The 17,380-nt window shown below is 36.8% G+C and overlaps 2 protein-coding genes, 1 non-coding gene and 1 pseudogene across 4 annotated transcripts; 1 reads left to right on the forward strand and 3 right to left on the reverse strand.

The window, feature by feature from the left end:
* Positions 1-7: 7 nt before the first annotated feature.
* Positions 8-858, reverse strand: LOC104750183 (22.0 kDa heat shock protein). Its single transcript, XM_019231858.2, has one exon. It carries the CDS (start codon positions 775-777, stop codon positions 193-195), a length of 585 nt encoding a protein of 194 aa, XP_019087403.2. The 5' UTR covers positions 778-858; the 3' UTR covers positions 8-192.
* A 745-nt stretch (positions 859-1,603) lies between these two features.
* On the forward strand, positions 1,604-2,430 carry LOC147948451 (B-box zinc finger protein 23). The gene is made up of 2 exons (XM_087481849.1): positions 1,604-1,902; positions 1,978-2,430. The coding sequence occupies exons 1-2, from the start codon at positions 1,702-1,704 to the stop codon at positions 2,260-2,262; spliced, it is 486 nt and encodes a 161-aa protein (XP_087337975.1). The 5' UTR covers positions 1,604-1,701; the 3' UTR covers positions 2,263-2,430.
* A 1,921-nt stretch (positions 2,431-4,351) lies between these two features.
* On the reverse strand, positions 4,352-5,770 carry LOC104721179 (putative F-box protein At4g10190 pseudogene; annotated as a pseudogene). Its single transcript, XR_015573669.1, has one exon. The product of XR_015573669.1 is annotated as a putative F-box protein At4g10190 pseudogene (transcript).
* A 5,346-nt stretch (positions 5,771-11,116) lies between these two features.
* Positions 11,117-11,223, reverse strand: LOC147948452 (small nucleolar RNA R71). Its single transcript, XR_015586226.1, has one exon. It is a non-coding gene; the product is annotated as a small nucleolar RNA R71 (small nucleolar RNA).
* Positions 11,224-17,380: the final 6,157 nt, after the last annotated feature.

Here is a 17,380-nt window from a genome sequence, read left to right on the forward strand (position 1 = left end):
TGTGACATTTTCATAAATGATGTTCTATAATATAATGACGTGAAAATTTTACTGGATACAGGAAGGTTATACAGATTTTGGTAGATAGGTTACAAAACATAACACTCCATTAATAGCATACATAACCTGAAACACAAGACTCTTGGATTTATCTCTTCGTCACACTCAGAAAGTAGTATATAGTTTATTCAATTAGAGTTCTTTGGATTCAGAAGAGCTGATTTTTGCAGTTTGGTCCTCTTCAGCTGGAATGTTAACAACTCTTGGACCCTTAACCTGATCAGGGGATAGCTTAGTGAGGTTAATAGTGAGCACACCGTTCTCCAGTTTAGCCTTGACTGATTCCATATCCACATTATCAGGTAGCTTGAACTGTCTCCAGAACTTACCATATGATCTCTCCACTCTATGCCACTGGTCTCCTTTCTTCTCTTCTTCTCTTTTCCTCTCTCCACTCACCCGCAGAACTCTGTTCTCCTCCACTTCTATCTTTACTTCATCCTTCTTCAAACCAGGAACATCGAGCATTATCTCATGCCCATCTGCTGTTTCTTTCCAGTCCACTCTCGCTGGGGACAGAGCCACGCTCGTGTCCCTCTCGAGTTCTAATGGGATTCTCTCCAAGATCTTGAATGGATCAGGAAACCGATCCATCCAGAGATCAGATAGTAAGCTGCCTGGAGTAGTTTCAAGTGCAGAAGACAAAGATCCTTCACTTGTTTTGATGTTTCCAAGTAACAAAGCTCCTATGAAGAGGCTTAGCAAGTGTTTCATCATGGTCGGTTGATTTGGCTTTCTTGTATAGAAGGTTGAAACCAACGTGTTAGTAGGTTTTTTTAACTTCAGTTTTTTGTTGTTTTGTATGAAATTAAGTCTCAGTCCGCTGGTGCATATATACACATTGTATGAAGAATGAAGAAGTTTCTTGAAATATCTATTGGTAGAGTTTTGCAGGTATATTGGGATTGTTCTAGCATTTTAGCTATGTGACTTGTAGTAAGTTGTAAATTGTAAGTTGTAACTAATTATGTTATTACACGTTGGATTGGATGGTCTTTGAGGGCTTTTCTATCATGTTCCAGAGACTTCATGTAACAACTACGTACGTTGAGCCGAAACATAAGTTTTATTTGGACTAGCCCATGATATTATTAGTTTCTACGCATGCAGGCCTATTTATTACTAGCCCATAGCTGTAATTGGGACCAAAACTGTCTTTTTGATGAATTCAAAGATGAGAATGCTGATGAGTCTTTAGAGTTTTGGCTGCTGCATGGGAAAGGGATGGGTAAGAGTTGGAATGTGCCATGCTCTAGAGTTTTTTTGACCTCTATTGTCCTATGGCTAGTTACTTTAAAATTCACAGTCTTTATACATATTGTGGTCCTCCCATTATTTTTGGCTTGCCATGCTTGTGTCTTAAGAGAAGCTTGTCGTTATGTCTGCCAATTTATGTTTCAAAAGGAAGTAAACTAATAACAAAGCTTCTGAAAAAGATCTTGTCATGAAGATTTTGGTAGGAGAAAACATTTATTGATTTAAATGCCACCCAAAAGTTGGCCTAACCCAAGCATGTGAACCTATTCAATCTTGTTCTCTTATTCCCTCTTGTTTAGATTCACTTCTTGTCCTACTTCTTTATTGATATTAAGACACGTTGTTGCTCTGTTTTCTTTCTTTCTATATTTCCAATTTTCAAGGATGAAGATACTATGCGAAGTGTGCGAGAAGGCTGAAGCAGAAGTACTTTGCTGTTCAGATGAAGCTGTTCTTTGCAAGCCATGTGACATTAAAGTTCATGAAGCTAATAAAATTTTCCAGAGGCATCACCGAGTCGCCTTGCAAAAAGATGCAGCCTCAGCCACCACAAGCTCTGGAGCTCCTCTATGTGATATATGCCAGGTTGGGTCGTACTTTCTCTTTTAACACTTCGCTGAGTTCTTTAACCGATCGCTAAACTTATATCTATGTTTGTAGGAGAGAAAAGGGTACTTCTTCTGCATAGAGGACAGAGCATTGCTGTGCAATGATTGTGATGGAGCCATTCACACTTGCAATTCTCACCAAAGATTCTTACTTCCTGGAGTCCAAGTTTCTGATCAGTCTTTAACTGAAAACTCCGGATGCAGCACTAGTTTTAGTTCTGAAACTTATCAGACTCACTCAAAAGCTTCTCTGAATAGTCAGTACTCTAATGAGGAAACTGAAGCCGGGAACTCAGCTGAGATAGACAAGAATCCTTCTGTAATCTTAAATCCTTAGAGATAGACAACATCATTGTTCTGGTCCGGAGCCATTGATGTCTAATAATAAAAATTTCTGTAACGGATCAAGTCTACACACATACCTTACATATGTATTATATTATTTCTTCACTGTTGTTCGGAGCTTGTACCACACGATTAGTTTATACACCACCGATAAACCTTATTAGCCTGACTCATTTCCTTTCTCGATGCACTGGTACGAGCACAAAGCTCGGAAGGTAGGTGTCGCAAGACATAAAGAAACGAGCTAGTAAATATTTTTTCACTAAAAAAGCCTTTTCACTAACACCTAAAAGAAAAAGTAGTATGACTTATTTTAAAATCAAGTATCTAAAACTTGAATAGATACATAATGCATAATTGATATGAGCCAAAGTTACTGTCTTCAAAATCATATCGCAGCCTTTGTTTAACGTAAAGAACAAGAAAGACTTTAACCAAAAGCTTCCCTTTAACCCAACTCTCTCTTTGAGGATTAGGTTAACTGTAGGAGCTTGATATATATATTCTCATTAGCATTAGGTGTCCTTTTATAGACCCTAGTACAACCGACTAATCATAAATCAAAGCATAAAACTCCAAAGCTTAATCCTAATTTTTAAAAGGAAATATTAAAAAGAACCCATAATTAAACCAAGACACCTAAATCATAGCACGTATCAATAACTAAGGACTTGTTCTTCCCATAACTTAGGATATCTATACTAGTATTTTTGCAGCAGTTTTTGCTCAAAAATACTTTTTGGAAAGTGTTTACATTTAATACATTGACTTTAATATTAGTTACCAAAACTTCAAAATTAAGTATAGGTAAGATTTAAAAAAATAATGAAATCTTTCTACCTCATTCAAACATAAATATATGATTCCCTTTCAATTTTTTATTTGAATTTATATTTAAATTATTTTGAATTATACTATAATACATTTAGTTGATAAAAATTGTGATTTTTTCCTGCATATGATGTAATACAAAATTTTAAAAACGGACATATATTAGTCAATAGATGAATAAAAAAAATACGGGTACAATATCCCACATCGTCTAAAAAATCGGGCAATGGTTCAGAATCATACAATAAAAAAGACCAAAATGACTCCGAATACACATGAGTAGAAAGCTTGATTTATCGGGCATTCAAACTTTAAAAACTTTTATTTAGTTTATTCCGGGTCTTTATTTTAAAATTTTTTAAAATGTTAAATATGAAAAATATTTAAAACTTTTAAAAAGTTAAATATGAGAAATATTATATCGTAGATACACAATAAATATTAAAAATTAAGATGATATAGTGTGAGTTAAAATATTTCGGGACGGGTTATATAGTGGGACGGGTTTTGTCGATATTTATATAAATTAAAAAATATCATTAATTCGGTGTTATAGGAGTATAACATCATTTCATTATTTTGTTAACACTGTCGGTATCAGAGAATATACATATCTAATTAAACTGATTAAATAAATATTATGTAAAAAATAAATTATATTGCGGTATTATATGGTTTATTTAACAATTATTATATAATTATAACATATTTAACCAATGTCGGAGGTGGTGGATTTGAAGACCCTAGTGTCAACAACGACATCAGAGGTGGTGGATTTGAAGACCCTTGTGTCAACGATGGCGTCGGAGATGGTGGTGGAAGTGAAGGACCACCGAAGATGCTCGCACCTTTTACCACCGCCACTACGTTTTGAAGCTTCCGCCAGTTCAGCACCAATACATCTCGGCCGCCGCCGTAGTTTTGTTCTCCGTTGCTCCGTCGCCGCAATAGTACATCTCCACCGTCGTTTTGTTCTCCGTTCCAATAGTTGTATAGATATATATTTATTATACATATAATAAATTTAAGAAACAAATAAAAACTATTATTAATTTTTTTTTCTAATTAATTTTTTTTAATTTTGTTTTAGCATTTTCCCACAAATTGTTTAGTCTCTAATTTGTAGCACTTTGCGATACTTAGTCACGATGAAAAACTTTGCTACGACCAAATAGTTGCTAACATTTTTGGTCGCAAATTTGTAACTAATCTTTTCTTGCTACAAAAATCATGAGATAACTACAAAATTATTAGTAACTATATGACAAGTTTTTACTAGTGAATAATATAACTTATAATTTAAATATTTTAGTTATAAATAATTTTGCCCCGCGGTGTACCGCGGGTCCTAATCTAGTATAATACATAATTTATTAAATAACATAACTTAGTGAGACAGTTATAGATTACTAGCTCTTGTACTTCCTTTTTGCCTCACTCCAAGAACTATGAACCTTATTGGATTTGAACCAAAGTTGGAACATAACTGAAGACAAGTGAGCATGTAGATTCTGCATCATGATGATCCACTTGTATACATTTATTGTCCTCTCCCACAACGTGTAAGAAATAGTCGGAGATCCCATTTTTACCGCGACACACTAAAACTTTGTTCTCCTTGTCGACCAAGAAATTCAACCCACTATCAAAGCTAAAAGGCCGGTAAACCGAATTGAGTGATAGAAACTTGCTCCATGACGCGGCTCCGGTACTCTCAATCTTAGTTGCAATCCATACATCTCCAATGGATGACTCCACAGCCCGAGTAGCTAAAATACAAAGTTTTTGATCTTCTCTAGTCACTGATAAAGAGATAAGATGATCATCATCAATCGGAAGAGAGACACTTACAAATCTCTCCGTTGAAAAATCAAACCTAAGTATAAAATCTGTCCAGTGTTTAGTCAAAGCAGCAAGCCAGTAAGTATTTCCATTCACAGACATACCATTACGACAGCCCTTCCACTCTGGTATGAACCAGCTTCTAGTCTTACCAACAACTCTCCAAGAATTAGAGGTAAAGTCATAGATCTCGCAGTCAAGTATTGATACTGACCCGCTAATACAATCAGACTGATTAATTCTCAAGATTTTGTACTTTTTGCATGAGGATTTACCGAGAGCAAAGATATCGGATTCCTTGAAGAAATGTCTTGGTTGGATCCACTTAGTTTCATTTGAACAAAGATTCCAAACAACTAGTCTATTGTATAGGGTGGTACAAAGCAATAAGCCGTCGCAATGAAAGACGTGGCGTATATCAACTTCTTTTAAAGAAGCATAAACTGGATCTTTTAGGCTAAATTGACTTGCTATCTTTACTTTGTTATTGTAATTTGAATGAAGATCGACGCTCACCAAATAAAGCCTAAAATCAATCAACATGATAATCAGAGAGTGCCTTGGTCTTGGTGCATTATCATCGTGTTTCTTAGAAATCCGCCCATCTTTGATCAGAACGTTCCATGTTTTGGATGTAGATCGTAACCGTACCAAAGACACCACTGGAACCCTAGAGAGTATCTCCACTACCAAATCGTCGGGAAGATCCCGTATGTTTCCTCTCTCCTTCATCATCTTTAAAAACTGACTGCTTCCTAAGAAACTACAGGGTTGCAAGAGAAGGAGGAGATGAAAGTTATGAGACCTCAAATAGTTCCTTAATTATTAATTGTGATGGTTAATTTAATCCCCTATATATTAATAGAGAATAATAGAGAAGCACATTTAAGAAAAAGCTGATGTGTTGCCGCCAGAGGGCTCATGACATTTTTTTAGCAAAATACTCTTAAATTTTCTAATTAATTACAGCTCTATGTCATTGTATTTATTTTTTAAACAATTAACAGAATAATAATTAGATATGTTATCATTTCTCACACAAATTTAATAGTAAGGCAAAATTTCACTAAAATTTACTTACAAAATACAAGTCAAAGTTATATTAATTTCTTAAAATTAATATAAATATTAATTTCTTAAAATCAATATAAGTAAAATATTCTAAAAGGGCTATAAAAATATATCAATTAATATAAAGTTAAATAAAAATAAAGAACATATAACTTATTAACAAAATCATATAAAAACAAAATGATATTTTTATGTTAGTATTATTATCATAATAATTTAAATAACAAGCTTTTAATAGTTATTATAATTGATTATCAAAAGAAGTATATTACCCATGAATTATCTCCAACTCATTAAGAAAATATTAAATTCCCAATAAATATAGATTTATATATATTCATAAATAAATATAAAAATAACAACAAATTAGGGGATATCATGATGTGTGATTATTTATATATATCTAAGTATGTAAACTAATTAATCTCAACATTTAGTGTGATTATTCATTAAAAATGGAAATATTGATAACTAAATAGGTATACGTTCTAATTGTATATTCATCTATGTGCTATTAAAAAGGAATGAGACAATAACCATTATCATAATAAATAAACTTAGTAACCAAAATCATAATATATTTAAAATAAGTGATTAGTAGAATATGCAAAATTGTTATAGTTACTTGATAAATCATAAATATAAATTTGATTTTTAAAACACACAAAAATATACATTGCCATAAATTTTAACATTTTATAAATATTTTCTTTACCATGTTCATATATTTCACGGGTAAAATGTATTCTTACACGAATACATTGATTTTGGAATTTCATTAATTTTTCATAATGTTTTTTTGGTAATAATCTGCCATTTATAGAAAATATTAACAAACCGACTAACTCAAATAATTTAAATAGCCTAATCAAAAATATTAAATCAATAAATTACATTATCTTCAGAAAATTTAGTTTAGAATCTGGTTGTTACTAACATATAATAAAATTAAATAATTAAACTACAGAGTAATTTAGTATATATTGTTATGGTTACATAAGAAACATGCAAAATTGTTTTGATTACAAGATAAAACATAACAAGATATAAATTTGATTTTAAAACCACACAAGACATATAGCAATAAATAGTAACATTTTATCAATACTTTCTCTACCATAAAACCTCTTACACATTTAAAGATTTCATGGTAAAACGTATTTTTTATACGAAAAACGCAGCTTTAAATAAATAAATAAATAAACTTTAGTTACATATTATGTTTGATACAAACAGATATTGGTTCTAGGATAATAATTTTACTTATAATAATTTTCTTTAAATCGATTTATCCCGCACATGGTGCGGGTTGTTACCTAGTTTAATTATTATGTATAATTGATAATTATGTGATCTATCTCGAATCCGAAACAAACGATGCAGAACAGAGAAATATATATATATATATATATATATATATATATATTTATTGTTGGTCAAAATTAGGGGGATTTTAGGTGGATTTTGAAGATATCTTGGTGATTTATCTGTTTTCTAAATCAAACAAAAAATCATCATGTCTTCTATACCAAGAGTGTTGGATGGGTATCAGCCTGTCTTCTACCAAGAGTGTTGGGATGTGGTGGGGGATTCGGTGTGCAGTTTTGTCCTGAACTTCTTTGCCACAGGAGAACAACTACAAGGGACAAATGATGCACTAGTTGTGCTAATCGCGAAGGTGGCTAAGCATGAAACTATAAAACAGTTTCGACCAATAAGCCTTTGTAATGTCTTGTTCAAGGTAATTACAAAGACAATGATGCTTCGGATGAAGAAGTTAATGCCTCGGCTCATTGGTCCGGCACAGTCTAGCTTTATACCAGGACGTTTGAGCGTCGATAACATTTTCTTGGTGCAGGAAGCAGTACATTCAATGAGATGCAAGAAGGGTAGAAAATGCTGGATGTTGCTAAAGCTTGATCTTGAGAAGGCGTATGATCGAGTGCGATGGTACTTCCTGGAGGACACGCTGAAGGGTGCAGGGTTCCCAGAGCAATGGGTTTTGTGGATTATGTGTTGTGTTATTGGGCCGTCAATGACATTGTTGTGGAATGGAGAGAAAGCAGAGCCTTTTAAACCATTGCGGGGGCTTTGACAGGGAGATCCTTTGTCGCCATATTTGTTTGTACTTTGCCTTGAGAGACTTTGTGACATGATAGACAGATCTATTGGTTTGAAGCAGTGGAAGCCGATCAGTTTATCGCGTGGAGAACCTAAACTATCCCATATTTTCTTTGCCAATGACTTGATCCTGTTCGCAGAGGCGTCAGTTGCACAAATCAAGATAATACGACTTGTGGTGGAGACCTTTTGTGTGGCATCAGGACAAAAGGTGAGTTTGGATAAGTCCAAAATCTTCTTCTCCAGCAATGTAGGTCGAGAATTGGAGGAAATGATCAGTGCTGAGAGTGGTATCAAATCCACTATGAACTTGGGAAAGTACTTAGGGATGTCGGTTCTTCATAATTGTATCAAAAAGACAGTTATGGGGAGATTTTGGAATGCGTGTCGTCCCGCTTATCAGGATAGAAGGAGCATTGCTTGAGTTTTGCGGGTCGGATCACCCTCACCAAGTCTGTTTAAGCTTCGATTCTAGTGCACACCATGAGAACTATAGCTTTGCCTCAGTCTACTCTCAAACGGTTAGACAAGTTGGCTCACTCTTTTGTGTGGGGTAATACTGCAGAGAGGAAGAAGCAACATCTTCTGAATTGGAAAAAGGTTTGTCGTCCAAAAAAGGAAGGTGGGCTAGGGATCCGTTCTACTCGAGAAATGAACAAAGCCCTCCTAGCTAAGGTGGGGTGGAGACTGCTTCACGATCAGGATAGTCTCTGGTTCAGAGTTTTAAGATGTAAATATAAAGTGCGAGATATTCATGATCAATCATGGTTGAAAGCCAAGAGTTCCTGGTCGTTGACATGGCGGAGCATGGCTGTGGGGTTAAGAGAGGTGATACTCCCCTGTTAGAGTTTGGTTATTGGGGATGGCAGGTCGATTGATATATCATGGTTTTTGTGGTTTTTAACCATGATATAAAGAGTCTTTTAGTGTCTTTTGATTTGTTTTCTAGGATATTTTTGAATCCTTACAGGTTTTATAGGATTTTGGCATGAAAGGAGCGAAATGGAGCAATTTGGATCGTTTTGGAGCATTTAATCAAAGAAGTCAATTTGGAGTCTGATCAACTGACCAGTGTCGATCGACACTGAAGGAGCATCGATCGACACCCAGTCCAAACCGACGAGAGAGCCAAAAATTGGAAGTTTTACAATTTAACCCAAAGTCTTCCATATTTGCAACACAAGTCCCCGACGTGTTTTAGGACACATAAATAGTATTTTTAGGTTTTACAAACCCTTAAGTTATTTTCTAGCAAGTTTTATTTTCTGCAACCCTGTGAGATTTTGAGTGCTTCTGGGAGAGAGAGAGAGATCTAAACTGTTTTATAGAGAAGAAATCATAAACTCCCTCTTTACTCTTTTAATTTCAATTGCTTATTATTCAGAATTATGTTTTGTTCTTCATTGAATATGTCTGAGTAGTTTGCTTGTAAGGTTCAGGGTTTTCACAGAGATTTTATAAATTTTTAGATCTGATTATTAATGATTCATTATCTTTCTAGATCTTCATCTTAGGTTGTTTTTCATATTAATTCTTGATTGATCACCTAGAATTAATAACCTAGGAAAATAAATTGATATGAGAATATAATTGATTTTCCTGATAAAACCTTTTGATGAGCAAAACTATTTCCTGCAAAGAGATTTGATTTAATAATTTTATGAACAATCTAAACCTGTTTTTAAAGCTGATTTTTAGCCTAGAATTTTACAAAGAGATTTGGATTTTCTGGTTTTGTTAGATAATATTTACAGTGAGAACTGATTTATTATACAGAAGTGTTTAGAGTTCTAGATCTGTTCTTAAATGCTTGAATCGTAATTTATTTTTTGATTTAATAATTTGTAATTTCCTGAGAAATTCCCTAGGCCTAGCCTTTTGATATTATGAATTTACAACAGCTTTTATTTATTACTTTGCATTGCTATTTCAATTTTAATTTAATTTGTTTAGCATAATTTAAAAACTCTATAATTTATTGTGTAGTCTTGAGTCCTTGTGGAATTCGACCCCTAAGTACTGCAGTGATCTCTTAATTTGAGAGAGTAGCTCTAGGGTAAATTTGAGCATATCAAATTTTGGCGCCGTTGCCGGGGACTCTTTGATCTACCATTAGATTTGAGTTTTTGATTTTGTCTAAATTTTTATTTTTATTTGAAACTTACACGCTTTTGTTTTCTTTTCTCTTGTGTGTTTCAGGTGTATGCCTAATAAGCCTAACAAAAGGAGCAACAAGACTAGTCCAATTCTGAAGCTTTCAAACCAAGAGTTGGGAAAACTTGAGCATGAGAACTGAAAAGCAGCCAAATATTTGAAGATGGTTAACCCAATCATTCTGATGCGAGATGAGGATGGTGCTTTGAGGGATCAAGAGGGCCACTTGCGCAATGAGCATGGCCAAAAGCTGGATGCAGAAGGCAATGTGATTGCTGAACCTGTTGTCAACGAGCAGGCTGTCGTGAACCAGCAAGCTGGTGTCATTGATGAGCCGAACCTTGGTGTCGATCGACACCAACAAGAGGGTGTCGATCGACACCACCTGCAACAGACAGACGTGGAGCTGCCAACCACGTCCAGAACCCAGTTCGAAGATGGGATCAAAACCGAGATTTGATCAGGACCATTGCTGACTACAACCGGGCTAATCTTGTGTATGAGAACCGGTTTCTATTGTTCCTCCTCCATTCCAGAGGAATGATTTTAAGTTGAAACCAGCCTACTTTCAACTAGTTGGGCAGAGAACTTTCTCAAACCTGCCCCATGAGAAGCCTTTGGACCACATTGAGCACTTTGAGGATCTTGTAACTAGTATCAAGGCTAATGGAGTGACTGAGGATTTCATATTCTGCAAGCTCTTCCCATACTCACTTGTAGGAGAGGCATCTTAGTGGTTGAAGCAGTTGCCAGCTGGATCTTTGACAAATTGGCACGATATCAAGGTGGCTTTCCTTAACCATTTCTATGATGATGCAATGTTAGATGAGCTGAGAGTCAAGATCTCTTCATTCAAGCAAAGACATGATGAACCTTTCAAGGCAGCTTGGGTGAGATTCAAAGCTTATCAGAGGGACTGTCAACACCATGGTTTTTCAAGGGTACAACTGTTGAGTATCTTCTTCAAAGGGTGTGACTGGAAGTATCAGTTAGCTTTGGATGCTGCAAGTCATGGGAACTTCAAGACAAGATTTCCAGAAGATGCTGAAGTTTTGATTGAGAATTTGGCTTCTAGCAATAGCACTAAAAGACCTGATGCTGAAAGAAAGAGACTGCATGGAGAGTTTGATTCAAACCAGCTAGCTTCTATTAATGTTAAGCTCGATTCAGTACACAATCTTCTTATGGGTAAGAATTCAGTCCAATTTGCTGCTGAAGTTGAGACATTTGAGCCAGAGCTAGAGAATACAGAGGCGAATGTCAACTATGTGTATGGAGCTGGGTATCAGGGACAGAGATTCAGTAATCAGCAAGGCAACATACCTTACAATGGTGACCAGAAGCATCAACAGAACAATGGATATACAAGAACCTATGGGAATTCATCTTATCAGTCTCCACCTCCTAAGACTTCTTCTGAGAGTATAATGGAGGCCATGCTTGAGCAGATTCTTCAGGGACAAGAGAATTTGACAGTGGCATTCAATGGAAAGATTGACAATGTCTACACTGAGCTGAATGGGAAGATAGAAGCATTGAACATTCATGTCAAGAAATTAGAGAATCAAGTTATTCAGACTGCTGGGTCTGTTAAACGACAAGAGGGGTATCTTCCTGCGAGAACTGAGTCAAACCACAAGCATGCCTGCAATGCCATATCAGTGAGAGAAGAAGATGATGGTGAAATTGCTTCTGCAGAACAGGGTGAAAAATCGACAAATCTGTCGAACCCAGATGATGGTGTCGATCGACACCAACTGGGTGTCGGTCGACACTCATCCCAGACAAACCCATAACCTGCAAAATTTCAGGTTCCAGCAGTTGAGAGGGTGTACCAACCTAAGGTTCCTTTTCCTAAGCCTAGGAGTTCTAAGTAGGAGCTTGAGGAAGCTAGATGCAAGGCTATGATGGACAAGGTGATGATTGAGATGCCTTTGATTGATGCAATAAAGCTTTCACCACCCCTTAGGCGCTATGTCAAGAGAATGGTATCAAATTGTTTGAGCCCTGAGGAAGGAGCACTGCTTACTAAGGATGTCAGTGCAATTCTGTTAAACCAGCGTCCACAGAGGAAGAAGGAAAAGAAGCAGGAGGTAGTTGTCTCTAAGGAAGTGAGTGCAATCATTCAATGTAGGACTGCAGAGAAGTTACCAGATCCTGGAAGCTTTGTACTTGATTGCTCTATCTCCACAGGAAGGTTTGCTCACTCACTATGTGATCTTGGCTCTAGCATCAACTTGATGCCACGTTCGGTTGCTGTGAGACTTGGGATGACAGAATTCAAGCCAACTCAGATTTTTCTCAACCTAGCTGATCGATCTCAAAGAATTCCTGAAGGTGTTTTAGAGGATATTCCAATTAAGGTTGGCAACTTCATGATTCCCACTGACTTTGTGGTGCTGAAATATGATACAGAGCCCAAAGATCCTCTCATCTTAGGAAGATCTTTCTTGGCTACAGCTGGTGCCATTATTGATGTGCAGAAGGGACACATAGCACTGAATGTAGATGGATTGAGTATGAATTTTGAGATGGATAAGTTGAGGAGGGCTCCTACTATTGATGGATAGACTTTTTCTGTTGAGAAAGGTTCTGCAACACGAGCAACAGGCTCAGTGTCGATCGACACACCATCAGCATCGGTCGACACCCCTCCACGACCGAGACAAAACTTGTCCAAAGTTGATGCTCAAATTCAGAAACTTGTTCCCAAACAGAAGAGTCACCACTCCACACTCCAAAGTCCTCAGGTAAGGCAAAGGTACACATCTTCTTCACCTAATCATCCTCAAATCATTAACAAGAATTTCAAAGGTACAAAGACTGTTATACAGTTAACCAAGCCACGAGATTATCGTAGAGCGCTTGCTTCTTCTGTTGATGATTTTGCAGGGCTTAAAAGAAGCAAACCCATTCCTAAATCCCGCCCTGGTCCTGTTCCTCACATCCTTGGCAGACCTCATGCACCTAAAGCTTATACACCACCTTGGATGAAGAGGACCTCAATGCCACGTTCTGATCTACCGGATGCCTGAGCTCAAGCCAAGTCAAGCTAATGACTGAAAACAAGCGCTTAGTGGGAGGCAACCCACTGGTAGGATTTTCTTTTTCTTTTGCTTTTCATTTATTTTTATTTTATTTTTCTTTTGCCAATCTTAGGCTTGATAACACTGGAGAAAGTGTTGTTTAAGTCTGGGGAAGGTTAGTTACTAACTACGTTTTAGTTTTTGAGTTTCAGTTGTGTCAGTCAAAACCATAAAGTTTGAGTCAAATTTTTCAAAATTTTTCTTCTTATCTTTGGGAATTATGATCTTGATTAAAGATTTCTCTTATTTGGCTAGCACTCTAATGATTATTTGTTTATGCTTGATCTCAGAACTGAAGCTTAGAAAGACTATGAGCCTTATCAACAATCCTGAAAGCCCTTATTCAATGGATATCTGATTGATCTAACGTTGTCTCAACTTTTATCAGGATTTTAACTGGACTTAATCTCTTACTTTGGAGTTGGAAATCAGTGGACTATACTTCTTCTTCGGGCCATATAAGACAATGCAATTTTTCAAAGTATGTCTCCCCTCTCTCTTCCCTTCAGTGCTTTAAAAAAAAGAGAGAAAGAAAAAAAAAAGGGAACAAAAGATGAGATGATTTTGATCAGTTTAGAGAGGTAGGTAAATTACCTGTGACTTCATTATTCTACTCTTGAGTCAAATGATCACACAAAGCTTGGAAGCGAGGGGTAGGTAAATTACCGATGACCCTGGTATTCGCTTACACCTTTGATTAAGAAAAGAGAGAAAAAATTTGGAAGTGAGAAAAGGGAGAGGAAAGGATATGTAAGAAGAATGTCTTGGCCTGAATAGAATCCATATGCCACTGATGAATACACCCAAGGTAAGAACTCACCGGTACTTGATTTAATTTATGTAATGAGATGACAATGGAGATTTCAGAAATTCCAAAGGATTGTGGGATTTGAGTAAGGAATATTGATGTTTATCATGGTTAAGTATAAGAAGTAAGTTCTTGAGTCAGGTAAATGAAGAGTGCAAATAAGAATAATCATGCAGTTGAGTGAGTTCCCAGTTTTCAAACCTCTTTCACAGGTCTAAGCTTATGTTTTGCTTGAGGGCAAGCAAAGGCTAAGTCTGGGGGAGTTGATATATCATGGTTTTTCTGGTTTTTAACCATGATATAAAGAGTCTTTTAGTGTCTTTTGATTTGTTTTCTAGGATGTTTTTGAGTCCTTACAGGTTTTATAGGATTTTGGCATGAAATGAGCGAAATGGAGCAATTTGGATCGTTTTGGAGCATTTAATCAAAGAAGTCAATTTGGAGTCTGATCATCTGACCAGTGTCGATCGACACTGAAGGAGCATCGATCGACACCCAGTCCAAACCGACGAGAGAGCCAAAATTGGAAGTTTTACAATTTAGCCCAAAGTCTTCCATATTTGCAACACAAGTCCCTGACGTGGTTTAGGACATCTAAATAGTATTTTTAGGTTTTACAAACCCTTAAGTTATTTTCTAGCAAGTTTTAGTTTCTGCAACTCTATGAGATTTTGAGAGCTTCTGGGAGAGAGAGATCTGAACTGTTTTTTTTTTTTTTTTTTTCAACCAAACTATATTAAAATTAAAAGAGAACTCCATGATTGGTTGCCCAAACAGGAGGATACGAGTTTACAAAGGTAGAAACTGAAGGTAGGGTTCGTGAAGATCGAGCGAGGCAATCGGCCCTGACATTGTCATCGCGAGGAATCCTGGAGAGGGAGAAGGAGGGAAAGGAACTTCGAAGCAATGAGAAATCCTCCAGCAGATTAGAGAAAGCCGGCCAGTCTTCCGGTGCCTGCACCATCGCCGTTAGCTCCACACTATCCGTCTCAAAAACCTGACAATCGACTCCAGCCACCAGTAAAGACTCCATAGCCCAGATCAACGCTTGTAGTTCTGCATGTAGAGGAGAAGGACTCCGACGATGACTCCGTGCTCCCAACAGGATTGTTGTAAGCTCTCCACTGCAGCACCACCAGCCCAAACCCTGGTAGGGGTCTGTACTTTTCCAAGAACCATCCACTTGGCATCGGGGAGAGGATCCCCTATCCTCCGTAAAAGACGGGGAGAGGATCCCCTATCCTCCACTTGGTATGAACTGTTTTATAGAGAATAAATCATAAACTCCCTCTTTACTCTTTTAATTTCAATTGCTTATTATTCAGAATTATGTTTTGTTCTTCATTGAATATGTCTGAGTAGTTTGCTTGTAAGGTTCAGGGTTTTCACAGAGATTTTATAAATTGTTAGATCTGATTATTTATGATTCATTATCTTTCTAGATCTTCATCTTAGGTTGTTCTTCATATTAATTCTTGATTGATCACCTAGAATTAATAACCTAGGAAAATAAATTGATATAAGAATATAATTGATTTTCCTGATAAAACCTTTTGATGAGCAAAATCATTTCCTGCAAAGAGATTTGATTTAATAATTTTGTAAACTATCTAAACCTGTTTTTAAAGCTGATTTTTAACCTAGAATTTTACAAAGAGATTTGGATTTTCTGGTTTTGAATTTAGATAATATTTGCAGTGAGAACTGATTTATTTTACAGAAGTGTTTAGAGTTCTAGATCTGTTCTTAAATGCTTGAATCCTAATTTATTTTTTGATTTAATAATTTGTAATTTCCTGAGAAATTCCCTAGGCCTAGCTTTTTGATATTCTGAATTTACAACAGCATTTATTTATTACTTTGCATTGCTATTTCAATTTTAATTTAATTTGTTTAGCATAATTTAAAAACTCTATAATTAATTGTGTAGTCTTGAGTCCTTGTGGAATTCGACCTCTAAGTACTGCAGTGATCTCTTAATTTGAGAGAGTAGCTCTAGGGTAAATTTGAGCATATCATCGATTAAGTTCTGGTCAGATAAGTGGTTAATAGACAGGCCTTTGATGGAGTTAGTGACAATGGACTTACCTGCTGAGAGTATGGTGCTCAGAGCTAATGATCTTTGGAAGAACGGGGTGGGTTGGTTAATGGACCAAATCACACCTTATGTTGACGAGAATATCACTTTGCATTTGAGGGCTGTGGTGCTTGATATTGTTACTGGTGCAAAGGATTGGTTATCGTGGACTAATACCCCTGATGGTGTGTTTACGGTGAGCTCTGCATATTCGTCCCTAACTCAAGATAGTTTACCGCGACAGAACTTGGTTTCACTGTTTCATAGGTGTTGGCAAGTAACTGGTCCGGAGCGGATTCATGTGTTCCTCTGGCAAGTTATGAACCAGATCATTATGACTAATGTGGAGCAGTGTCGCCGACACTTATGTGATTCAGGGCTCTGCCAAGTATGCAAGAGTGGGGTTGAGACAATAATTCATATTTTACGAGATTGTCCTGCAATGGCGGGTGTCTGGCATCGGTTGGTACCTGCTAGGAGGTGTAGAGAATTCTTCTCTATGACTTTACTTGAATGGTTGTATAGCAACTTGGGGGACAATGCTCTGTTGAGTGAGAGTATATGGTCTACATTGTTTGCAGTCTCTGTCTGGTGGGGTTGGAAGTGGAGGTGTGGTAACATGTTTGAAGTGAATAGGAAATGCCGGGATCGGGTGCAGTTTCTCCGAGACTTGGCGAAATAATTTTATATGGTCCACAAGCAGGCTGCAGTTTCTCAACAGAGTCGAGGACCGAAGGTAGAGAGGGTGATTCAGTGGATAAAGCCTCGTGAGGGATGGATGCGGTTGAATACGGATGGGGCGTCAAGAGGTAATCTGGGTTGAGCAACAGCGGGGGTGTGATCCGAGACAATGCAGGTGGCTGGGTTCGAGGCTTCATTTTAAATATTGGTATCTGTTCAGCCCCGCTAGCTGAACTATGGGGCGTATACTATGGTATTTTGATTGCTTGGGAGTGTCGGGTATCCCAGGTGGAGTTAGAAGTGGATTCTGATACTGTGGTCGGTTTTCTAAAGACAGAGATCGGTGAGTCGCATCCGCTGTCGTTCCTGGTACATTTGTGTCCTGGTTTTCTTTCAAGGGACTGGATAGTCCGTATCTCACACATGTATAGGAAAACTA

The sequence above is a fragment of the Camelina sativa genome, chromosome 2 (genome assembly GCF_030686135.1).
Source record: "Camelina sativa cultivar CO46 ecotype springtype chromosome 2, ASM3068613v1".
In the NCBI taxonomy this organism is placed as follows: domain Eukaryota; kingdom Viridiplantae; phylum Streptophyta; class Magnoliopsida; order Brassicales; family Brassicaceae; genus Camelina; species Camelina sativa.

Coding starts and splice junctions, on each gene's coding strand:
- LOC147948451 (XM_087481849.1), top strand. CDS start 1,702: ATGAAGATACTATGCGAAGTGTGCGAGAAGGCTGAAGCAGAAGTACTT. Junction 1,903..1,977: donor CTCTATGTGATATATGCCAG/GTTGGGTCGTAC, acceptor CTATGTTTGTAG/GAGAGAAAAGGGTACTTCTT.
- LOC104750183 (XM_019231858.2), bottom strand. CDS start 777: ATGATGAAACACTTGCTAAGCCTCTTCATAGGAGCTTTGTTACTTGGA.